Below are 26,531 nucleotides of genomic sequence, written 5' to 3'. Positions count from 1 at the left end.
TCTTAGCAGGGGGTTGGACTAGATGGCCCATGTGGTCTCTTCCAACTCTACTATTCTATGATTCTATGATTCTATGATTCTAAGTAGGAAATAAGGTACCACTTATAAAAAGTGGGGAGGCAAATTTAACTAATTTACGACGTTGGAATGAGGAAGTGCTGTCACAGTGGATGATGAAGCAGCTGCTCCCCCTTGTGGCCAGAATCAAACATCCCCTCAGGAGAAGGTTAAATTGCCTCTGCGTCTGTCTCTGTCTCGGTTCTATGTGTTTATGGACATTGAATGTTTGCCCTGTGTGTGTATAATATGATCCGCCCTGAGTCCCCTTTGGGGTGAGAAAGAAGGACGGAATATAAATACTGTAAATAAATAAAATAAATAAATAAATTTCGATGCACATACACATGGCAAACATTCAATGCCATTATCAGACATACCACACATACAGAGAGACAATAGAGGTTATTTAACATTCCGGCCACAGGGGGAGCTGCTGTTTCATCATCCACTGTGACACCGAGTCCTTTTTGATGGTAGTACTTCCTCATGTTCTTTGCAAGCCGCCAGCAGTTTTATGGTGTCATAAATTAAGTTAAATTAGCCTACCCACATTAAGCAGTATCTAGAATTCTCTACTTACAGGCACATGTTTTCGAGCAGCTTAGGTCAGCTACAAGCAAGGCTATTAATGGTTGGGAGCTTTAACTCCGATCCAGGCTTCAAACCAATTACCTCAGAGTCAGTGGTGATTTATTGCTGCTGGCTACTAACCAGCTGTGCCACAGCCCAGCCCATCCGTCCAAATATTTAAGCATCGTGTCCCCCCTGAAACTATTCTCCTCCGAGCTCAACCTGCCCGGCCCCCTCCAGCTGCTCTTATCACCCAATCATAGAAACATAGAATAATAGAGTTGGAAGAGAACACCTGGGCCATCAAGTCCAACCCCCGGCCATGCAGGAAAAGCACAAAGTATCCCTGACAGATGGCCATCCAGCCTCTCTTTAAAAGCTTCCAGGGAAGGAGATTCCACCAGACTCCGAGGCAGAGAGTTCCACTGTTGAACAGCTCATACGGTCAGGAAGTTCTTCCGAATGTTCAACGGAATCTCCTTCCTTTCCTGTCACTTGAACCCACTGCTCCTAGTCCTGCTTTCAAGGACAGCCAAAAGGAAGCCTGCTCCCTCCTCTTATGACACCCTTTCACATACTTATACATGTCATCCTGTACTGCTTAAGTCTCTATGGTTAGATAGGAAGCCTAGAAAAAGAGTTAGGGACACCTTCCCCAGTTCCATGCATGCTTTGATTAGGCTTCACTATTGTTTCCTCCCTCGTGTCCTGTTTAGGTCAACCCCACCCTTTGATGCTTTAGAAATGTGATCTCTCCTAGGGCTTTGATGTAACTTCCCCAATTTGGCTTTCGGAATGTTTATGGCCCTAGAGAAGAAGCAGCCCACAAGGTTGGTCGCCATTCCATCTTCCTGCTTTGTTCCAGAGCGGACGCATTTTGTCCCCTCTTCTAATCAAGATGTAGCTATCTAGACCTTTGTTATTTTAATCCGTCTATGTGTATTAGATCAGGTTAGATTAGCTAGTTAGCTCCAAACCTTTTCTATCCATCAATGGATTTCTTTTTACCTCAATAAATGCTTTTAATCTTTAAAGCTAACTTTGCATTCCTTTGCCTTCCTGAAAACACAAGAGGCCTTCCAAAACTCACACCATGTAAGTCTCACTGCTGCATTTTACTCTGCTATTTTAATGAGAATTTACCTCATAAAGGGGGTGATTAGAGCTGAGCGGCTCATCAATTCCCAACAATACATGGCTGCCATCATGTCTTCTCCCAGCCTTCTCTTCTGCAGGCTAAACAGACCCAGTTCTTTAAGATGCTCCTCATAGGGATTATTCATGGTCTCCAGACTCATGTAGTTTCCCTCCTCTGGACCCTTATCAGCTTACAGTCAATATCCCCATAGAATTGTGGTGCCCAGAATGGGACACAGTGTGATTCCAGGTGAAGAGGTCCAACTAAAGCAGGATACAAAGGCGCCAATGTGTGTCCGCTTACCCATCCGGTGGCCTCGAACATCTTGAGGTCGAGGGGGTCCCCCGAGAGGCGTCCCCCGATGGTGGCGAGCGAGTGGCAGGCGGCCATGGCGGCCACGAAAGGAGAGCCGGTCAGGGCCGGGGAGCGGAGGTCCTGCCCCGGAGGGAGGAAGCTGCAGGAAAAGGGGGGCAGAAAGGGACACAGCTTAGAGATCAAAGGCCAGGGAGAAAACGGAGCTCCTCCAAGGCAGAAATCAGTGCAAAACCAGGGAGAGAAGAGGATCGTTTAGGGTACAGGTAAGACAATCAGGTTGGATAACAGAATTGGGCCTTCCAATGCAACCCCCTTCTGCCATGCTGGAAAAGCACCATCAAAGCACCCCTGACAGAGGGGCATTCAGCCTGTTTAAAAGCTTCCAAGGAAGGAGCTTCCACAAGACTCCGAGGTAGAGAGTTCCACTGCTGAACAGCTCTTCTTACAGTCAGCAAGTTCTTCCTCATCTTCAGGTGGAACCTCCTTCCCTGTCATTTGAACCCATGGCTCCACTGAGGTGTAGTTTCAAGGGCAGAGAAAGCAAGCCTGCTCCCTCTTCCTTAGGACACCCTTTCACATATTGATACAAGGCTCTCATGTCTCCTCTCAACCTTCTCTTCTGCAGGCTAAACAGATCCAGCTCTTTAATAATAACTTTAATAATATTTATTTATTTATTTATTTACAGCATTTATATTCCGCCCTTCTTTCTCACCCCAAAGGGGACTCAGGGCGGATCACATTACACACATAAAGGCAAACATTCAATGCCATAACATAGAACATAGACAGAGACAAGACGCAGGCACGGGCAGGCCTCGAACTCATGACCTCTTGGTCAGAGTGATTTGTTGCAGCTGGCTTGCTTTCCAGCCTGTGCCACAGCCCCATCTCCCCAAAGGGACTCGGGGAGGCTCACATGGGCACCAAGCCCGAATACAGCTTAAAATACAATATCAAAATGCATTTAAAACATGTAAACATATAAAAACAAGGCATATAAAATACAATAAAAACATACTCAACAAACCAATAACCAAGGCGTAGTTAGCATATTCAAGATTGGAGTCAGGCAATAGAAATTATATACAGTATGTGCAATATCTTGCAACCTCTAGAGCTGGGCCAGAACAAAGTGCAATGGCTGGGTATAGGACAGCGTCAACTGTGCCGATTCAGTCACAATTTAAGCCCCTCCTCACAGAGATTCATGCTCTCTAGACATTTAATCATTTTAGTCACCATCGTCCTCTGGACACCTTCCAGCTTGTCAATATTGTGGATGTATTGTTTTGTGTAGTTTTGAAATTTCACTTATGGTTTAAAGCAAACTGACGTGTGTGTGTCTGTAATGCAGCAAGTAATCCAGCATTCCAGTAATGTAAGAGTTAACTGCATAGAGTAGAGATTTATTGCTAGAGGGAAACAGTGAGTGATTTCTGGTATGCAACAGGACATTTGTCATTGCTGTGGAATATGGGAGGCGACAGCAGAAGGCTTCCCATGCGGCAATCAATCAGGTTGGGTGCACAAATGCTATACCCAGTCAAGACTATGTAAGTATTTTGAATTACTACAATAAAGATAAGAGCCGCTGATTTCAGCTGACACCTGGGAAGTGTGAGTTTATTTCTGTGCGACTGAGAAGATAGCCAGATCGATGGAGAAGGAGGTAAATTGAGACGGAAGGCGAATGAGTCTCAATTTAACAATTTCTTGACAAATATCTCTCTTGAATTGCGGTGCCCAGAACTGGACAGAGTGTGATTCCAAGTAAAGAGGTCTGACCAAAGCAGAAGAGGGAGGCATCAGGACTTCCCTCCATCTGGACACTAGGCTCCTTTTCATGCAGCCCAATGGCTGTTTAGCTACAGCATCACACTGTTGGCTTATATTCATCTTGTCCACAAGTAAACATCTTTTTACACCTTCCACTTATGTTCGGTTCTTTGTCTACGAAACTGCCTTGTGGTGGGAGGTGGCTGCTCTCACGGCTCTTTGCCTCTGCCTTTCTTAGGCTACAATCACTGCGGCCAAAGAGGTTAAATAAATCTCATATTGCTAAACCCAACATGGGTTGCTGACCTTACTGACTATTTCACAATTCTGTGTTTTGAATCAGCTTCTATTATTATTATTATTATTATTATTATTATTATTATTATTATTATTTTATTATGAAACAGCAAACAAGATAGATATGCTGGATTTCGTTTCATAAAATCCCAAGTCGAACACTTCCCAAGTGTCTAGGACTGTGTGATGATATTATTATTATTATTATTATTATTATTATTATTATTATTATTATTATTATTATTATTATTATTATATTTATACCCCACTTTATCTCTCCCAGAGAAAATTCATATAAAGCATAAATATTCGATGCTGGGATGGGCAAACTGTGGTCCCATCAGTCCTCCAATGTCCCCCATGCCCAAAGCTTAAAAAATTGACGTAATGTTTGTGCAATTTTTTGCCTTAAAATCACAAAGAAGACCCCCCACAACCCATGCAGAAGTTCCCTAACACAAGCAACCCAGAACCTCACATGATCACAAATAATTGCTCTCTTGGAAGCCCACTCACCGGCCGTCCTGAGCTTGGACGAAGCCCCAGAAGTCCAGCCCGTCCTCTGTCAATGTCCCCGTCTGGAAAGGAAATTGATATGGTTGAAATCAGTGATCAAACTAGGGATTTATTTCTTGGGACAGTTAAGTAGGAAAATATGGAAGATGACTGCAATATGTGACAACTGCAGCGAGAATTGTCTATATCGAGTATGGTTAAACTTGGGTCTCCCTCCAGGTGTTTTGGACTCCAACTCCCACAATTCCTAACAGCCTACCGGCTGTTAGGAATTGTGGGAGTTGGAGTCCAAAACATCTGGAGGGAAGGCCGAAGTTGGCCCACGCCTGACCTACCTTGTCAAAGCACATGAGGTTGAGCTGCCCGCAGATGTTGATGCGCTGGGGGCTGATGGAGAAGATGCGCTCCCTGCGCAGGCGCCGCTGGGCATAGACCACCCCGGCCGTCATGGCCGCCGGCAAGGCGGGGGGCACCGTGATGGTCAGGATGTCCAGGGATTCCAGGATGATGCGCCCCACGGGCTCCTGACCAAGGACGAGGCACAAGCGGGAAGAAGTTACGATTTTTTCGATCGAGAAGTTACGATCTGGATTAGACCTTATCTCTACAGGCATAGCTAGAAAAACAACACTCCACAACACAATTTTTGTTCCTGGGTTATCAATGTCATTTCCCAATTGGTTTTATCATAAAAATATTCTAGGAGTAAGAACATGATTTATTACTAGCCTTAATGAAATATAGACTTATCATAAATGCAAGATATATTATTCTTCTATATCTCTCTGTTAACCAAATGATGACATACTGCTTGGAAATCCTGACTATATGTACTACTACTACTACTACTATTATTATTATTATTATTATTATTATTATTATTATTATTATTATTATTATTATTATTATTATTATTATTATTGTATGACACAGCAAACAAGATAGATATGCTGGATTTCGTATCACAAAATCCCAAGTCGAACACTTCCCAAGTGTCTAGGACTGTGTGATGTATTTTCGGATGATGCTGCAGATCCCAGCAGGGTGGCCTTTTGCAGTTGGCAGATCGTGATTTTGTCAATGTCTATTGTTTCCAAATGCCGGCTGAGATCTTTTGGCACGGCACCCAATGCGCCGATCACCACCGGGACCACCTGCACTGGTTTCTAACAGAGTCTTTGAAGCGGCAGAAATATACAATGCCAGAAAACCGCACTATTATTATTATTATTATTATTATTATTATTATTATTATTATTATTATTATTATTTCCAACTGTTGTACTGGAACAACAATGATTGTTTAGTTTAATTTTAACAGTTTTTGGCAGTTCTTTGTTAGAAGATTACCAATGTCAGCTGATTCTAACCTAGCGATTTTACTCGAAGTGTTTAATGCTTTTTTGCGTTTGCTTTTTGGTGTGTTTCTTTGCCAATTACTTTTGCATTTTTATATCGCCATTTGTCCAGATTTATTTTTTTATATTTTTATATAAATATGGACACTTAAAAAAATATGATAGAAGGGGGGCCAGGAGGACACGATTCCGCCATGTCTCCTGTGTCAATATAACAAGATAATAATATATCATACTAATATTATGCTATACTAATAATATAATATATTGTATATACATATATTATTGGTAATAATATGATAATGTAATACAATATAATACTACTATTACTACTACTAAATAATAATAATACATTATTATAATTGTATATCATATATTACATGTAATATTACTTATAATGTTACGGTATAGTGGTATAGTACAATATACCGTATATACTCGAAGATAAGCCGAGTTTTTCAGCACTTATTTATGAGCTGAAAAAGCCTCCCCCGGCTTATATTCGGGTCAAGGTCAAGCCAGCAGCGGAGCCTGGAGGCCACAGTATGTTTTCTTTTCCAAAATCCCAGCAACTACAACTCCCAAATGACAAAATCAATCCCACCCCAACTTCACCAGTATTCAAATTTCGGCATATCGGTTATTTGTGCCAAATTAAGTCCAGTGAATGAAAATACATGAATGAAAATACATCCTGCAAATCATATATTTACATTACGATTCATAACAGGAGCAAAATGACAGTGGTGAAGTAGCAACGAAAATAATTTTACAGTTGGGGGTCACCACCACATGAGGAACAGTATTAAGGGAAGTGTGATGTCTCATGGGCCTTGTAGTCCCGTTCCTAGTACTATTGTGGCAGACGAGGAGGAAAACATGGGATTTCCACCGGTTCAGCCAGAATCGGAGCCCCTGCACCTGGAGGATGTTTGCCCTCAAGAAGTCAGCCAAACAAGCCTTGGGCAGAATTCTCCCCCGTTTTCCCGAAAGGACAATTATAATAGAGATAGAGGAGCCAGGGAGGCTAATCGCCGGAGCCTCTGAATCGCAGCCAAACAACTAGCTGATTAGGTCTGCTTCCCTTGGGAAATTCTAAGGAGTCATGCATCTGGACAGAGTTGGGTTTCACTTCTAGTTCTCCAGGGAAAGTGTTCTTCTGGCGGGAAACGAGACCCTATTTAGGAGTTTCCCAGCAACGGAAACCTTGCGGAGTCAATTTGTCAGCTTGAGGAGTGAGATCGTGTGTGGGCTTCGTAACCCCAGTTCCTTGTTTCCAGGACCAAGTTCCAAGCCTGCCTTGTTTCACATTTTGCCGCGGACCTCGCCACGGACCTTGTTCTTGCTTCTTGTTGCCTCGTTTCAAGTCTTGTCTAGCCAAGAATCAAGTTTGTTTTCCAGCCTTGTTGTCAAGCTTCAATGGACTAAAAGACCTTGTCATCTCCCCACACTATTGCTTGGCAAAGTGTGTGTTTCGGTTAATGGATTATAACTTTGGACTCTAATATCACATATTGGACATTATTTTCCTGGACTATATTTGACCTTTCCTGAAAGGTCTACTTCTGAACTATATTCTTCACTTGTTTTTATTGACTTTATATATTTCTTTAATAAAGATATTAGATAGAATCTGGCCTCTGCGCATGGTTATTGGTGTTCTGTAGCCTGGGTCTTGACAGGAAGGTTGAGAAGCATTGCCACAAAGTCTCAACCTCTACTCTCAGGACACGTCCCCTTCGCCGGACACACTCACCGCCTGCTGGACGCTGCGGATGACCGAGTACAGCATGCCGACCCCAGCGATGCCCACCAGGCAGAGGAGGAAGCGGTAGGCGTCTCGGTAGAGGCGGAAGTCGGTCGGTTTCGGGAACAAGATGGAGCAAACCAGCTGCCCCTTGGAGGTGGAGAAGCCTGGGGGGGGGGGCACAGGCATCGTTGGTAAGAACAGTGAGCATCATAACATTAAAGCAGATAATCCAGTTCAAGATAATCCAGTTCAAATCAGATAATCTTTATTTTATAGGCAGTGTGGAAGAGGCCTCTCTCTTGAGCTGAGTGGGTTGCTAGGAGACCAAGTGGGCGGAGCTTAGAATCATAGCTTAGCCTTCTAACTGGCAGCAATTGGATAAAAACAATTATTCCTTTCCCTCTAATTAGGACTTTATTTTTTTTCTTTTTGTTGTCAGAATCTAGGGGCAATATATAAAAAACTGGTTTATTAAAATTTTGGAAATTATGAGTGCAGACAAATTAACATACTTATTATCGAAACACTCAAGGAAAACCCAAAAAAACAAACAGATTGGGAATTAGTTACAAACTATTTAAGAACAGAGAACTGTAACGTGATAATATAAGGATACAATAGCCAAAGATAAAAGACTACACAACTGTCCCGGAATAAACACTAAAGGAGAGAAAAATAATACAACAAACAAATAGAAGAGGAAATACAAGGGTATAGTTGATACCAAATGAATACGATACATAACAACACACATCTGATGGAAGTCAATTTTAATTATATGTGATAACTGTTAGTATATAGGGTTTCGATTAATAGATTTCCCCTAACCTCCTATATTTTTTTCTTACCCCCATGTTATCCCCCTTCACTGTGTATAATTGTCGATGTGATTCACACTCCTTGGCAAATGACTTTAATAAAAATTTATTTAAAAAAAAAGAATCTAGGGGCAAGGATGGTGGATTGTGCTGCCAAATTTCTAGGTTCTGGGGCTTGTACTTTTGTTTAGTGGCGGGGGGACGGGACAGGACACCATTAGTCTTTTATATATATAGATATTACATGTAATATTATTAATAATATTACAATATATATAGTACAATATGGTAATTTACTGCCAGTATTGTGCTAGGCTAATAATATAATATTGTATGTAAATTTAATTTGTAAGCTGCTCTGAGTCCCCCTCGGGGTGAGAAGGGCGGGATATAAATGTATTAAATAAATAAATAATATGAACAGAGGAATACCCCAAGTGTTTACACATCTCCAAACCAAAAGTCTTTTCTGCTCCTTCAGATATACAGTAGGGTCTCAGTTATCCAAGAATCGCTTATCCAAGGTTCTGGATAATCCAATGCATTTTTGTAGTCAATGTTTTCAATACATAGTGATATTTTGGTGCCAAATTCGTAAATACAGTAATTATAACCTAACATTGCTACGTATTGAACTACTTTTTCTGTCCAATTTGTTGTATAACATGATGTTTTGGTGCTTAATTTGTAAATTCATAACCTAATTTGATGTTTGATAGGCTTTTCCTTAATTCCTCCTTATTATCCAAGATACGCGCTTATCCAAGGTTCTGCCGGCCTGTTTACCTTGGATAAGTGAGACTCTGCTGTATATGGATAGAAGGACAGCCATTCTTTTAAGAATCCTGAGCCAGGTCTGGGCCACCGTTATTACCTGTCCGGATGACCAGCGCCCGGACGGGCTCCCCGGAGTAGTACCGTGTCTGGATGACGGAGGTGCCGCAGAACAGCGTGTGCCGCTTGTGCTCCTCCGGGTCGTAGGTGGGATCCTGGAGCAGGCCGTTCGCGGCTCGCGAGGGGTCCGGCAAGGCCGTCTTGGTCACGGGGACGCTCTCTCCTGGAAGAGAAATGGGATTGTAGAGTTTGCATGGGCAAACGTAGGCCCTCCAGATGTTTTGGACTTCAACTCCCACCATTCCTCACAGCCTCAGGCCCCTTCCTTAAGCGGCGGAGGGGAGAAAGGAAAGGGCCTGAGGCTGTGAGGAATGGTGGGAATTGAAGTCCAAAACATCTGGAGGGGCCAAGTTTGCCCATGTCTGTTTCAGCCTGAAGGTATCTGGCTCCTTAATTGGAGCTGAAAAGAGTCCTTTCTGCTCTATGATTGCATAGAACCTGCAATGAAGTATGAATGTGAAGTATGTGATCGAGAGAGTCACAGGGAATGGACTAGTTCCATGTTTAGGGAAACCAGGGAAGTTCAAATGTCAGTCTGTGCTCTGATGAGGCACAGGGAAGATTGATTCTAGGTTGATGGGATCAAGGAGACTCAATTGTTCATTTTGAGTCAGTTTTAAATAAGTTTGGTAACTTATTTAATGTAGTCTGTGTCCTGGAAAGGCACAGAGAATCTGTGATAGTATATCACGGGAGTGACTGTGGTTTGAAGTCACTGGATAGTCCAAGTTTCAGACTTTGGGAACCAATCCCATCTGGACTCACAGAGATCCATTGAAGTAACAGTTAGAAAGGAGCAGAGGAATAGGTTTCAACTACTTTAAGTAAAAGAAGTGATACTTTAGAGAGTTTGATTCATCTCCTTCTAGTATTGTAACTGTTAATAAGAATACCTCTAAGTGAAACATCTTTTGTAACCACCAAGCTTGTGCCTGAATAAACTTGTTACTGTCCTTTCAACATCTAAGCCTCTGTCGCCTATATTCTAAACCAAGTTACACTACCCTTTAAAGTAAAAGTAAACATCTCCCTGGGTCTTTGGTGGTTGCATCTTTCCAAATTGGTGGCAGTCGTTATTCGTTCTTCACAAATTGGTGGCAGCAGTGGGATAAAAAAAGATTCCCCCTGCCTGAAGGAGCCTTAGACGTTCATAAGCACGTTACAGAACCCAACAAGGGTTATGGGCCCAGTGCATCCCGCATAACCAGTGCAATCACTGCAAGGACTCTAAGGCCCTGAATCCACCAAGAGGTTATTATTTTGTGTGTGTCAGTGGTGTAGAAGAAGGCTGAGCAGCAGTGGCCCCCGTCCTACCCGTGAGCATGCTCTCGTTGGTGATGGCCGTGCCGCTCAGCAGCACCGCGTCGCAGGGGATGGTCAGCCCTTCCGGAGGAACCAGCAGGACATCCCCCGGCACCAGCTCCGTGGAGAAGATCTCCTCCGTCTCTGCAAGAGAGACACAAGCCAAGAATAGGATGCGGCAGGTAAAAAAGACAACGCCATTCTAGGCCGCGTCCGCAGTAGAGTCGCATCCAGGTTGAAGGGAGTCGTAGCCGATCTCTTCCTCTGCTTTGGTCATAATATAGGAAGGGTCTGAAATAGATAAAGGACTTCTGGCAAGATATTCATTTTTTTCCTACCGCGATTCTCCCTAGTAATGAATGGTGTAGTGTCTCCCATCTTTTTATTTTTTCCTTAATTCCATATATATATATATATGGGCGCCCTGGTGGCGAAGTGTGTTAAAGCACTGAGCTGCTGAACTTATAGACTGAAAGGTCGCAGGTTCAAATCCCGGGAGTGGCGTGAGCGCCCACTGTTAGCCCCAGCTCCTGCCAACCTAGCAGTTCGAAAACATGCCAATGTGAGTAGATCAATAGGTACCGCTCCGGTGGGAAGGTAACGGTGCTCCATGCAGTCATGCCAGTGGCCACATAACCTTGAAGGTGTCTATGGACAACGCCGGCTCTTCGGTTGAGAAATGGAGATGAGCACCAACCCCCAGAGTCAGACATGACTGGACTTAATGTCAGGGGAAACCTTTACCTTTATTTATTTATATATATATATATATATATATATATACACACACACACACACACACACACACACACTAGCTGTGCCCGGCCACGCGTTGCTGTGGCAAAGTGGTGGTGGTATTGGTTAAAAATTGTTGTGTAATTTGTATTTGACGTTATTTGTATTTTTTAATTAATTTTATTGTAAGTTATCTTTTTATTTATTATATTTTATTATTTTCTTGTATAATTTTTAGTTATTTTTTGTTATTATGGTATTTTATTGTATTAATTTTTTAGTGTTTTTAATTTTTTTTGTGTTTTTTATTATTTTTTATTGGGTTGCTAGGAGACCAAGTTGGAGGAGCTTAGCCTTCTAACTGGCAGCAATTGGATAAAAGCAATTATTCCTCTCTCTCTAATTAGGACTTTATTTTTCTTTTCTTTTTGTTGTATCAACCTAGAGGCGTGGATGATGGGTTGTGTCGTCAAATTTCGAGGTTGGGGGGCCTGTAGTTTTGTTGTTTTGTGGGTCGCCGTGATGCCATCACTCTTTTATCTATATATATAAAAGAGTGATGGCATCACGGCAATTCACAAAACAACAAAAGTACAGGCCCCCCAACCTCAAAATTTGACAACACAACCCATCATCCACGCCTCAAGGTTGATACAACAAAAAGAAAAGAAAAATAAAGTCCTAATTAGAGGGAGAGCAATATTTTTTTTATCCAATTGCTGCCAGTTTAGAGGGCTAATCTCTGCCCACTTGGTTGCCTAGCAACCAAGGGACAGCCAGGTTTCAGTTAGGGGACAGGCAGATTTAGGCCTCACTTAGGCCTCTTCCACAGATTATCTAATTTGCACTGGATTATATGGCAGTGTAGACTCAAGGCCCTTCCACACAGCTATATAACCCATTTATAATCTTATATTATCTGCTTTGCACTGGATTATCTTGACTCCACACTGCCATATAATCCACTTCAGTGTGCATTTTATACAGCTGTGTAGAAGGGGCCTCATATAATCCAGTTCTAAGCAGATAATTTAAGATTATCAATATACAGTAGAGTCTCACTTATCCAACGTAAACAGGCCGGCAGGATAAGTGAATATGTTGGATAATAAGAAGGGATTCAGGAAAAGCCAATTAAACATCAAATTAGGTAATCGTTATGCAAATTAAGCACCAAAACATCATGTTATACAACAAATTTGACAGAAAAAGTAGTTCCATGCGCAGTAATGCTATGTACTATTTACAGTAGAGTCTCACTTATCCAACACTGGCTTATCCAACGTTCTGGATTATCCAACGCATTTTTGTAGTCAAGGCTTTCAATATATCGTGATCTTTTGGTGCTAAATTCATAAATACAGTAATTACTACATAGCATTACTGTGTACTGAAATACTTTTTCTGACAAATTTGTTGTCTAACATGATGTTTTGCTGCTTAATTTGTAAAATCATAACTTAATTTGATGTTTAATAGGGTTATCCTTAATTCCTCATTATCCAACATATTTGCTTATCCAACGTTCTGCCGGCCCGTTTATGTTGGATAAGTGAGACTCTACTGTACTGTATTTACAAATTTACCACTAAAATATCACAATGAATTTAAAACACTGACTACAAAAACATTGATTATGAAAAGGCAGACTGCGTTGGATAATCCAGAACATTGTATAAGTGAATGTTGGATAAGTGAGATTCTTCTTTAATATGAAATAATTACTGGGATAGAATAATGCAGAACAATATAATCTCTAAAACCAGGACAGTAAATAAACAGGGGAATTCCACACAGGAAACAATCAGGGCCAGCTAACACCTCCCAACAAAGTATTCCCATCATCAAAGTCTGGCAAATCCTCTGTTTTCTCAGGGCCACAGACAGTAGAAGCACATAAAATATCGCAAACAACACCACTCTGAAAACAAGGGAATTCCAGACAGGAAACAATCAGGGCCAGCTAACACCTCCCAACAAAAAATTCACTCAGGGAGGAAACAGCCAGGCTTTAAAGCTGCAAGGCCATTACATCCTAATCATTTTGCCTAATTGCAGCATTCATACTTGCCTCCAACAAACAAAAAAAACCAATCAGAAATATTGTATATTCACAACCTTTAGGAAATAATATCCCCTGATGGCGCAGCGTGTTAAAGCGCTGAGCTGCTGAACTTCTGGACCGAAAGACCACAGGTTTGAATTGGGGGAGCGGAGAGAGCCCCCACTGTTAGCCCCAGCTTCTGCCAACCCAAAAGTTCGAAAACATGCAAATGTGAGTGCATCAATAGGTACTGCTCCGGCGGGAAGGTAACGCCGCTCCATGTAGTCATCCCACATGACCTTGGAGGAGTCTACGGACAACGCCGGCTCTTCGGCTTAGAAATGGAGATGAGCACCAACCCCCAGAGTCGGTCACGACTGGACTTAATGTCGGAGAAAACGTTTACCCTTTTCCTTAACTACCACCAATTCCTCAATACTTTATTTCCCATAACACCAGACTTCGCCACAGCAACGCGTGGCCGGGCACAGCTAGTATATATAAATACTAGCTGTGCCCGGCCACGCGTTGCTGTGGCGAAGTCTGGTGGTATGGGAAATAAAGTATTGAGGAATTGGTGGTAGTTAAGGAAAAGGGTAAACGTTTTCTCCGACATTAAGTCCAGTCGTGACCGACTCTGGGGGTTGGTGCTCATCTCCATATCTAAGCCGAAGAGCCCGCGTTGTCCATAGACACCTCCAAGGTCATGTGGCCACTGGCATGACTATATGGAGTGCCATTGCCTTCCCACCGAAGCGGTACCTATTGATCTACTCACATTTGTATGTTTTTGAACTGCTAGGTTGGCAGAAGTTGGAGCTAAAAGTGGGCACTCACTCCGCTCCACTGATTCCACTGTAACCATTTGGTCTGAGAGTTCAGTGGCTCAGCGCTTTAACACACTGTGCCACCGGGGGCTCCTATATTTATTTAAACCCTGTTTTATCTCCTCAAAGGGGATTGAGCCCTGGAACTGATGGAAGCACAAGCGGCTATAGAGTCACAAGAGCTAGCAACCCGAACGACACTGTTGCTAAAATACCAAAGTCAAAACATTATCTGAATTTGGCTAGAAATGGCAAAGAATAGCCCAAGATCATGTATTTTAACAAATGGTAGATGTGTGTGAAGTCCAAAGGGTGGATTGATGACAAATTGGATAAAAGAATAAAGGAAAATACGATATTAATAGTAATTCTGCTTTTAGGATGTTCTGATTCGTACTGCTGTTTGGCCCAGGCCAGTGGCAGGTCCACCTGTGTCTCACTCACCATAAGGCCCTCGGTACACCGTCACCCGGATGATGTTGTGCGCAGCAACCATGTCGTGAAGCAGGACGTATTGCTGGGCGGAGGAAGAAGCGGAGTCAGCGCCCGCCCCACGGACCCCCCTGAGGGGGAACTCAGGCCACCCCTCCCGGCCTCCTCCTCCCCGGGACCCCCGCCTCACCTTCCGGATGGTGTAGAGGGAGGAGCAGATGGAGACCAGGGACATGAAGAGGATGGCCGAGGCGTACAGGTAATAGTTGTCCAGGGACCACAGCACCATGCTGAAGACTTGGAAAATGTAGAAGGGATTCAACACCTGGGAGGCAAGCAGAAGCGGCCACGGAAGGCATTCTTGAGAAGGGGAAGAAGGGCTGAAGTTTCTAGAATATATACATACAAACTAGAATACAATCTAGAGGACAACTGAGTAAAAATCAGGGAAACATATTGATCTGGAGAACTGGGAACACCTGTAGAAAAGTGGATTAAAATTCTCAATAGCTGGCTCCATTAAAGAAAAGGCGGGGTAGAAATAATAGTAATAATTAAATAATCATCTATAGTATATACAGTAGAGTCTCACTTATCCAACATTCACTTATCCAACGTTCTGGATTATCCAACACATTTTTGTAGTCAATGTTTTCAATACATGGTGATATTTTGGTGCTAAATTTGTAAATATAGTACAGTAGAGTCTCGCTTATCCAACATAAACAGGCCGGCAGAACGTTGGATAAGCGAATATGTTGGATAATATGGAGGCATTAAGGAAAAGCCTATTAAACATCAAATTAGTTTATGATTTTACGAATTAAACACCAAAACATCATGTTATACAACAAAATTGACAGAAAAAGTAGTTCAATATTTAATAATGTTATGCTGTAATTACTGGATTTACGAATTCAGCACCAAAATATCACGATATATTGAAAACATTGACTACAAAAATGCCTTGGATAATCCAGAATGTTGGATAAGCGAGCCCTGGATAAGTGAGACTACTGTATTCTTGAGAAGGGGAAAGGGGACTTCGTTTCTAGATTATATAAATACAGTAGAGTCTCACTAATCCAAGCCTCGCTTATCCAAGCCTCTGGATAATCCAAGCCATTTTTGTAGTCAGTGTTTTCAATATATCGTGATATTTTGGTGCTAAATTCATAAATACAGTAATTACAACATAGCATTGCTGCGTATTGAACTACCTTTTCTGTCCAATTTGTTGTATAACATGATGTTTTGGTGCTTAATTTGTAAAATCATAACCTAATTTGATGTTTAATAGGCTTTTTCTTAATCTCTCCTTATTATCCAACATATTCACTTTTCCAAGCTTCTGCCGGCCCGTTTAGCTTGGATAAGTGAGACTCTACTGTATAGACTCAAATACAATCTAGAGGACAACTGAGTAAAAATCACTATGATCTGGGCTAAAGACCTAGGGAAAAATATCGATCTGGAGAATGAAAATTCTCACTAGCTGGCTCCATTAAAGAAAATATGTATAAGATGTTTCATAGATGTTATATAACACCAGAGACAATATCCAAAATGGATAAAACCCAGCTAGGGAAATGCTGGCGGTGCAACACACAGAAAGGCACCTTCTTGCACGTTTGGTGGACCCGTAACATAGAATATTACAGAGAAAAATAATGGGAAAAAGGCTGCACGAATATGCGTGGATGCAGAGAATGCATTTGATAATATCCAATGGGAATTTTTAATGGGAGAGTTGTTAAAAATGCAAGTAGGCGCAAACAACATGGGATGGAAAACTCCAATGTATAAACGACAAGAAGCAAAGATAAAAGTAAATGGAGAATTAACAGTGTATTTTGAGATATTGGCATTGACGTGGCATTGGGAGCTGTGCGGTGGTGGTTGGGTGTGGGGGAATGGGTGTGTTGTGTTTGTGATGCGTGCTGGGGAAGGCGTTTCATTTGGTTGTGCAATAGTACAATGACAATAAAGCCATTCTGTAACTAAAGGAGTTAGACAAGGATGCCCTTTTTCAGAACTTTCTGGAGGTCTAAAAAGGACACCCAACAACGCGATAGTTAACAGTTCAACAGCAGTTAAAACAAAGGAAAATTTGGAAAAGGCTTCATTAAAGGTGTATGGGGAGGCTGTGAGTTTTTAAAGCTATTTTAAGGGGATTTATTGTATTTTAATCACCACACTGTTACTATTTGTTTTTTTAACTTTAGTATTACGCTTTTAAAACTGGACTAAGTGTGGGAATGTTAGCCGCCTTGAGTCCCGACGGGAAGAAGGGCAGGGTAGAAATAATAGTAATAATTAAAAAATCATCTACATATTTATATAAAATGTAATGTGCATAATTAGGACCGAGTTAACAACAAAACCATTGGGCCAAATCACACTAAATTTGGCCACAATACTCATCACTTTCCAAGGAGTGACCTTACAGCTTCAAAGCCTGGCTGCTTCATACCCAGGGGACTCCACTGTTGGCCAACTTGAATACCATTGAATAGCCTTGCAGCTCCAAAGCCTGGTTGCTTCATACCCAGGGGAATCCTCTCTAGGCCACCTTGAATGCCACGAAGAAAACCCCATTTAGGACTACGCCACAGCAACACGTGGCTAGGCACAGCTAGCAATAATAATGATGATGATAATAATAATAATAATAATAATAATTGTGTGATTTTCTGGCATTGTATATTTCTGCCGCTTCTGTGACTGTTCATTTGTATTTTGATTCCGTAGCCCACTTGTCGATGGATGTCCAGAATCAGCAGCATCTACCGCAGTCCTTTTTATCCTGGGCGACGACCGAGCCAGTATAGACTTCGTTTGGGTTTGATTCTCCATAATGCTAATGGGTTAGGTGCTCTTAGTTCTGCTCCTCAGCAAAAGGCCACCCTACTGGGATCTGCACACATCATCCGAAAATACATCACACAGTCCTAGACACTTGGGAAGTGTTCGACTTGGGATTTTGGGATACGAAATCCAGCATATCTATCTTGTTTGCTGTGTCATACAATAATAATAATAATAATAATAATAATAATAATAATAATAATAATAATAATAATAATAATAATAATAATAGTAATAATAATAATAATAATAATAATAATACATCACACAGTCCTAGACACTTGGGAAGTGTTCGACTTGTGATTTTGTGATATGAAATCAACCATATCTATCTTGTTTGCTGTGTCATACAACAACAACAATAATAATAATAATAATAATAATAATAATAATAATAATAATAATAATAATAATAATACATCACACAGTCCTAGACACTTGGGAAGTGTTCGACTTGTGATTTTGTGATATGAAATCAACCATATCTATCTTGTTTGCTGTGTCATACAATAATAATAATAATAATAATAATAATAATAATAATAATAATAATAATACATCACACAGTCCTAGACACTTGGGAAGTGTTCGACTTGTGATTTTGTGATACGAAGTCCAGCATATCTATCTTGTTTGCTGTGTCATACAATAATAATAATAATAATAATAATAATAATAATAATAATAATAATAATAATAATAATACATCACACAGTCCTAGACACTTGGGAAGTGTTCGACTTGTGATTTTGTGATATGAAATCAACCATATCTATCTTGTTTGCTGTGTCATACAATAATAATAATAATAATAATAATAATAATAATAATACATCACACAGTCCTAGACACTTGGGAAGTGTTCGACTTGTGATTTTGTGATATGAAATCAACCATATCTATCTTGTTTGCTGTGTCATACAATAATAATAATAATAATAATAATAATAATAATAATAATAATAATAATAATAATACATCACACAGCCCTAGACACTTGGGAAGTGTTCGACTTGTGATTTTGTGATATGAAATCAACCATATCTATCTTGTTTGCTGTGTCATACAATAATAATAATAATAATAATAATAATAATAATAATAATAATAATACATCACACAGTCCTAGACACTTGGGCAATTTTTGACTTGTGATTTTGTGATACGAAGTCCAGCATATCTATCTTGTTTGCTGTGTCATACAATAAAATAATAATAATAATAAATAATGGTGTCATGTTTCCACTAGGCATCCTTGGCCAACCTAGAGCTTCGATGGAGTGCAGGTTCCATAGCCGCGGAGACAAACTTACCTCCCTGATGAGAAGTTTGGGGAGGGAAGGCACTTGGACATCAATTTGGTTGGTGCCGTAGAAAAGCCGCCTGCGGACAAAGAAGCGGGAGCTCAGGCGGGACCGGACCTCTCCCACAACCCCCTCGGACTTGTTGCAGACGGAAGAGGGGTCCACTTCAGTGTGGGCTCTCCCCTGTCAACGGACCCCTGCTGCCTCCTCCTCCTGCTCACCGGTAGTCCTGGGTGCCGCGCGGGAGGCCTGCCCCGTGGGGGGCGTGCAGGGCGGAGAAGGGCCGGCCCAGGTCCAGGGCCCTCAGACGCTGGAAGGACTGGGACTCCGCGCTCCAGAGGTAGCGGACGTTATGGTGGACGAAGAAGCGGACCTGGGGGCCACAGAACAATAGCAGAGTTGGAAGAGACCGCATGGGCCACCCATTCGGCCAATCTTTCCAACCGAAAAGCATTACATTGCTTTTAAACATTTTTTAAAACATTTTAAATGTGTTTTAATTCCCCCACGAGGGTCTTCCTCCCTCCAGAGGCAAACCAAGAATGGGCAACTTGGAAGTCCCTGAACAGACTCAGAAGCGGAGTGGGCAGATCCAAAGGGAACCTGGCCAAATGGCACGACCTCAAAGAATCCTCCACCTTGTGTGACTGTGGAGCAGAACAAACAACTTGTTTAAAGCTGTGGACAATGTGGTCGCTGTTGCCCGCTTTTGGTCTAAGACTATTTAGCTGCTTGTGATTCCTTTATTTCATCATTTTTTAAACTTATTTATTAAACAATGCTTTTGACACGAAATAAATAAATAAATTACCAGGCCTGATGTATTGTTTTTCTCACCCTTATTTGGTAACAATTCTCTTCGCTTATTGTTATGATTGAGCCTTATGGCTCCGATTCTGGGAGACGTGGTCGTAAGACTCCTCGGGAGTCAGACACTCTCGAGGAGCGAGAAAGGAAGCGGCTGCGGGACTTATTTGCAGAACCATCTGACGAGGATTCCTTTGAGGGTTTTACTGAGAGAATGGAGGAAGAGATGGTTAGCTCAGAGGAGGATGACATGGAATGGACTTGTGTGAGGGAGGATTTGGGTGCCACTGGCAATGATAGTATGGAAGGCGATTGGGGACCTTCAGGATTAGACCCGTGGACAAGCTGGAGGGATGGGACGGGATCCACAGCTGGGGATGCTGTGGGGCGTAGTCAAAGGTGTTTCAGCTCTGATGAGGAGGATGATGATGAGGCACCTGGAATTAGGGTAACAGCTGATAGCGATGAGGAGTTGTAAACTGGCATAAAATGGGGTTTAGAATCCAGGGTTAATTGCGTTGGGCAAGGTAATCTGGACGAATGCTTGGGATCTTGCTGGGAATTTCCTGAAGACGGGTGTGTTTCGTTTGCTGAATACGTAAGTTTCCAAGGACACTGGGCATAGGCGGCGGGAGGAACTGTGTGGGCTTTTGTTGTGCAACCTGTGTTTAATCTTAATAGCTTGGACCTCCGTTGTCTTCTTGACGGACGCCAATTGTTTACTCTGGACTGACTGACTGGCTGACTGACTGACTACGACCTCGGACTATCCTTCCTGTGACTATCGTTGGAACTGGTGAACTACAAACATCTGTACCTGGCTCACGACCTTCGGACCGGATTGAGACCTCGCTGACCGCTGCTGCCCCTGATTGATGTGTTTGAACTCGGAGATTGTTTGCTGCTCGGAGGAGTAACTTCTTAGTTACTCAATCACAGCTTTTGGTTGCAGAGAAGTATCTGCTGCCAGTTATTTGTGTTTCTTTGAACCTTTGTTTACCAGCTTCTGTTTGTTTATAGTCCCAGGCTGAAGTAAGCATTTTTGGTTTAACCCGGATTAAACTCCAGTTTAATCCGGTTTATCTTTTGAACGTTTTTTAGTTTCTTTTTACTTTGAAGGCCAGTGTTTGCCTAGCCCTTTGTCTTTTACGGGCATTTTTGGTTCTGTAACTTTAATAAACTGTGTTGAATCTTATCTGGTGGCGTTCTGTCCTTGACACTTATCCCACCTCCGAATTCTCCACAGCACTTTTATTATCTACCTCATCAGATTTTAATTATGCACTCCTTGCACCACTGCCCAGTCTTTCACTATTTTAGATCACTATATTGTTCATATTTGGCAGTTTTATTTATTATTACATGATTGTCTAAAAGGGTAGTTAAATCTGTGTAATTTTAATGTTGATGATGCTTGTTTTTGTTCTGAATGTATTTTTATCTTGTTTTATTGTCGTAATTTGGGCTTGGCCCCATGTTAGCCACCCCAAGTCCCTACAGGGAGATGGAGGCAGGGTACAAAAATTGTTGTTGTTGTTGTTGTTGTTGTTGTTGTTATTCTTCAAGGGTTGAATGAAAAGTAATGCCTCCACCTTCGTAACTCCTCAAGAGATGGCAGTCTGCAGCAGGTCCTGACTTGTTCAGTAGACTCTCCTCTACAGTTAGTTCCATTTGGCGGGAAGCCTTAGCATTGAACGGCTGTGTTGTTAAAGTGCGAAGTATGGAACCCTGCACAGATGGTTGGTCCATGCGACTTAAGCAATGTGCAGTCACTGAATTCTGCCCAGCCCTCTAATCCCTTGAGGCTATTTTGGACCATGACCCTGCCCTCTGGGGTGTTCCCGTAGCACTCTCTCCCAACCACAGCACCCAGAGAACCTGTGACTCCCATTCACCTCGGTCTGCTCCCCAAAGGCAGGGGGGCTCAGGAGGCCCTCCTCGCAATCCCAGTCTTCCAGGGGGGCGGCCTGGCACAGCGGACCCTGGCTCTCCGGCGGCTGCGGGAAGCCCAGGGGGTCGGATCCAGGGACCGAGAGGGAACAGACCCGGATCCGGAACCAGGTCCGGAACTCGTCCTGCGGGAGGGAAGGGAAGAAAGGCGGTGTGAGGGGCTGCGCTTGGCCCGGGATTGGCAGCGGCTTCAAAAGAACCCCCGCCATCAAAAAAGAGAAGAAAGGATGATAGTGAAGCATACATGGTAGACATTTGTCTACACAATACTAATAGACTTTGATAAAAAAAATGCTATTATCCTATATACATATACACACACATATATACACACACACTTAAGATACCTTACATGCAAGAGATTTTAGATACCGTATATACTCGAGTATAAGCCGACCCGAATATAAGCCGAGGCACCTAATTTTACCACAAAAAACTGGGAAAACATTGACTCCAGTATAAGTCGAGGGTGGGTAAATTTCAGAAATAAAAATAGATACCAATAAAATTACATTAATTGAGGCATCAGTAGGTTAAATCTTTTTGAATATTGACATAAAGCTCAAATTTAAGGTAAGACTGTCCAACTCTGATCAAATCATTCTTCTCATCTTCTTCAATGTAAATGTGCTTATGTATCCTTTTAATAATAATAGAGTAAAATAATACATGTAATAATAATAATAATAAATACAAGAAAATAATACCTGTAATAATAAATAGAGTAAAATAATAAATGCAAAAATAATAATACTAATAATAAGATCAGAGTGAAATAATAAATGTATTAATAATAATAAAAATAGAGTAAAATAAATGTAATATTTATGTAATGTAAATAAATAAATGTAATATTATGAAGGTCTGTAATTTAATAACTTTTTAATTGATTCACAATGTATTGTATAATTTTATATATGTGTTTTATTGTAAGCCACCCTGAGTCCCCTGTTGGATGAGAAGGGTGGGATATAAATATTGTAATAAATAATTAAATAAATGTAATAGTAGCAACATTAATAGAGAAAAATAATACACGTAATAATACCAATAATAGAGAAAAATAATAAATGTAATACAGTAGAGTCTCACTTATCCAAGCCTCGCTTATCCAAGCCTCTGGATTATCCAAGCCATTTTGTAGTCAATGTTTTCAATATATCATGATATTTTGGTGCTAAATTCTTAAATACAGTAATTACAACATAACATTACTGCGTATTGAACTACCTTTTCTGTCAAATTTGTTGTATAACATGATGTTTTGGTGCTTAATTTGTAAAATCATAACCTAATTTGATGTTTAATAGGCTTTTCCTTAATCCCTCCTTATTATCCAAGATATTCGCTTATCCAAGCTTCTGCTGGCCTGTTTAGCTTGGATAAGTGAGACTCTACTGTAATACCAACAATAATAGAGAAAAATAATAAATGTACCATATATTCTCGAGTATACGTTGACCCAAAGATAAGCCAACCAGGCCCCTCATCTGAGTATAAGTCAAGGGGGGCTTTTTCAGTCTTAAAAAAAGGGCTGAAAAACTAGGCTTATACTTGAGTATATTCAGTATATGTACACAGATCAAATTTGTTAAGATTTAATACGTAATAACTAAAATTAGGTAAAAAGATTTCAAACAAATAATGTCATAAGAACGATAGAAAATGAACTCTTTAATGGTGAAGAGCTGGGGGAGAAGACAGGAAGAAGCAGGAGGATGCCAGAAGACACAAAGATCTGGGGTTCCCCAGTTTGGGGTGTCAGTCCTTCCCAAGTGCCCAGTGTGGCCGCTTACCGTGGTCCTGAGGAGCAGGAGCCGGGCCTCTTGGAGGGCGACGGTGCGGCAGGTCCACTTGACGCTCAGCTCGGGCAGCCAATAGAGGAAGAGGAGGAGGAAGCCTCCGCTGCACACCGTGCCCAGCGAGACCAGCGCCAGTTTCCAGGAGCAGGGGCGGTAGCCGGAGATTTCCTACGTGGGCGGGAAAGGGAGTCAGACCCAGAGGCAGGCAGGAGAGGAAGGCTCCACTTCTCCATCCCACCCTGGTAGCATTCGGAAGGAGCTTGAACACCTGGCTCTCCACTCGGGCCTTTGGATAAAGATGGCTCATCCCCATCACAACCCTGTATCTGGGACCATTCTTGTGTCGGTTTGCACTTTTTACCTTTGTGAACTTGATATAGACACAGCAGGGTCTATTCCCATCCCAATTTTAATCCATGTTTTTATTAGTTCTCGTCATTTGTTTTTTATTGGCTAATGTTTAAATTTTTGTAATTGTGCATGTCTCTTGTCTATTGTTGTGTTTTATATTGCTATTGTTTTTATTCTGGCTTGGCCCCATGTAAGCCGGGCTGGTGAGCAGCTGCTGCAATAAATCACTCTGACCATGAGGTCATGAGTGCGAGGCCAGCCCGTGGCAGGGTGAGCACCTGACAATTAAAAATAAAAAATAGCCCCTGCTCGTTGCTGACCTAGCAACCCGAAAGATAGTTGCATCTATCAAATAGGAAATAAGGTACCACTTATAAAAAAAAGTGGGGAGGCAAGTTTAACTAATTTACAACGTTGGAAGTGCTGTCAGAGTGGATGATGAAGCAGCTGCTCCCCCCTGTGGCCAGAATTGAACATCCCCTCAGGAGAAGGTTAAATTGCCTCTGCGTCTGTCTGTCTGTCTGTCTCTGTCCGATGTGTTTATGGGCATTGAATGTTTGCCCTGTATGTATATAATGTGATCCGCCCTGAGTCCCCTTCGGGGTGAGAAAGAAGGGCGGAATACAAATACTGTAAATAAATACATAAATAATAAATAAGCCGCCCAGAGTCCCATTTGGGGAGGTAGAGGCGGGGTATAAAAATAAAGTTGTTGTTATTATTATTATTATTATTATTATTATTATTATTATTATTATTATTATTTTCCCTGGAGGAAGCAGACAAACCTCAGGCTCCTGTCCTTCCGAAGCTCCCCCAAGCCCAGCTTCTATAGCAGGCCTGGGCCAACTTCGGCCCTCCCTCCAGATGTTGTGGACTTCAGCTCTCACCATTCCTAAGAGCCAAAAAAGTCTAAAACACCTGGAGGGAGGATCATTTCTGGGTGAGGGATTGCCCAAAATGGGAACAAACCATGTCTGCTATTATGAATTAATCACTGTGGAATCTAAGGACAGAGTCTTCCAAACCATGTGTCCCGATACATTAGTGTGTCAGCTGCAGTATATACCATAGGTGTGTTGCAAGAACATAAAGAGAAATGACAAAGATCTTGGAAATATATGCTATTATCCTACAAATCATATATTTTTATAAATATGAAAGGTTTTTGTGAGATAGGCTATGTGTCCCCATATATTTTGTTCTCACAATTTATGTCTATCTGTATCTCTCTTATAAGAAGCTGGCTTAACCTCCAGTTTGTGATTAAAACTGAACTACTGTGTCATATTACTTGGAAATCCTGACTATTAGTATTACTACTACTGCTACTACTATTATTATTATTATATTTTCCAACTATTGTACTGGAACAACGATTGTTTAGTTTAACTTGAACAGTTTTTGGCAGTTCTTTGTTAGAACATTACCAATGTCAGCTGCTTCTAACCTAGCGATTTTACTCGAAGTGTTTAATGCCAATGCTAATGCTTTTTTGCTTTTGCTTTTTGGTGTGTTTCTTTGCCAAGTACATTTGCATTTTTATATTGCCATTTGTTCAGATATACATACATACATACATACATACATACATACATACATATATATATATATATGGACACTTTAGCTTTGTTTTTTTCTCTCTCTCTCCTTTTTTGATTTTTTTTTAATCACAGTTTTCCTACTTTCTATACAATCAAATGTTCTCACTCTTTTGATGTTAATTTACTCTATCTTATAAGGTAAAATTTCAATGAAAATATATTTAAAAAAAAGATGTGTCACCAACATAACATGTTTGGAAAGCTGTGCTCTTGGGCAATTGCTCTGCAAGGCACTGGCTGCTGGCCCAGGTTGAGTCTCCAAGAAAAGAAGGAAAAGGTGGTGCCGCTTTGGGAAGGAATCCCTTGCCGGTCTCCCTCCGCAAAGCGTGTGCCCCACTCACCATCTCGTCTTCCTCGTCGCGGTTGACATACGCCTCGTCCGTTCTCTCCATGTCTCTTTCCTGTGGGCCACACGCCTACCCCACCTCCACGCTCCTGAGGGGCCAAAGGGGAGGGAGAGGGGCGGTCAGTCAGAATGGACACAAGGGACAGACCCTCCCGGACAGCAAGGGGTGGCCAGAATGTGGGGGACAACGGCCTCGTGCCCTTTCTGCATTTACATATACAAAAACATTGCTACTTTTCTTTTTGGATCGGGCTGTGGCGGAGGCTGGAAAGCAAGCCAGCTGCAACAAATCAACAAATCACACTGACCAAGAGGTCATGAGATCGAGGCCAGCCCGGTGCCTGCATCTTGTCTCCGTCTTTGTTCTATGTCATGGCATTGAATGTTTGCCTTTATGTGTGCAATGTGATCCGCCCTGAGTCCCCTTCGGGGTGAGAAAGAAGGGCGGAATATAAATACTGTAAATAAATAAATAAATAAATAAATAAATAAATGTTGTCACTCTCTTTTGTTACACACACATACATATATAAATACATACATGATTTATTAGTAAAAATAATTGTAAGTGTTATGATTGTAGTGATGGTTCTATTCCAAGACTGAAACATGAAGCAGTACTTTCTCTGTCCCTCAGAGAGTGAGCACACCTGGCTGATTTGGG

The 26,531-nt window shown here is 41.6% G+C and overlaps 1 protein-coding gene across 2 annotated transcripts in view; it reads right to left on the bottom strand.

Moving 5' to 3' along the window:
• The window catches only part of LOC100561002 (polyamine-transporting ATPase 13A3), a 93,611-nt gene that overhangs the window by 38,041 nt on the left and 29,039 nt on the right, over positions 1 to 26,531 (bottom strand). For both annotated transcript variants that reach the window (XM_062984556.1, XM_062984557.1), the window contains exons 3-15: positions 25,863 to 25,956; positions 23,561 to 23,734; positions 21,710 to 21,889; positions 19,229 to 19,380; positions 19,017 to 19,086; positions 15,026 to 15,160; positions 14,848 to 14,920; positions 10,810 to 10,941; positions 9,476 to 9,658; positions 7,790 to 7,947; positions 5,011 to 5,199; positions 4,676 to 4,737; positions 2,072 to 2,222 (exon numbers count right to left, since the gene is read on the bottom strand). In XM_062984556.1, coding sequence (XP_062840626.1) covers positions 2,072 to 2,222; positions 4,676 to 4,737; positions 5,011 to 5,199; positions 7,790 to 7,947; positions 9,476 to 9,658; positions 10,810 to 10,941; positions 14,848 to 14,920; positions 15,026 to 15,160; positions 19,017 to 19,086; positions 19,229 to 19,380; positions 21,710 to 21,889; positions 23,561 to 23,734; positions 25,863 to 25,913 — 1,710 coding nt within the window. In that variant the 5' untranslated portion in view covers positions 25,914 to 25,956. The remainder of the gene's footprint in view (positions 1 to 2,071; positions 2,223 to 4,675; positions 4,738 to 5,010; positions 5,200 to 7,789; positions 7,948 to 9,475; positions 9,659 to 10,809; positions 10,942 to 14,847; positions 14,921 to 15,025; positions 15,161 to 19,016; positions 19,087 to 19,228; positions 19,381 to 21,709; positions 21,890 to 23,560; positions 23,735 to 25,862; positions 25,957 to 26,531) is intronic.

The sequence above is a fragment of the Anolis carolinensis genome, chromosome 6 (genome assembly GCF_035594765.1).
Source record: "Anolis carolinensis isolate JA03-04 chromosome 6, rAnoCar3.1.pri, whole genome shotgun sequence".
Taxonomy (NCBI): domain Eukaryota; kingdom Metazoa; phylum Chordata; class Lepidosauria; order Squamata; family Dactyloidae; genus Anolis; species Anolis carolinensis.
The sequence above is the reverse complement of the archived record's forward strand: the minus strand, read 5'-3'. Positions and strand labels throughout refer to the sequence as shown.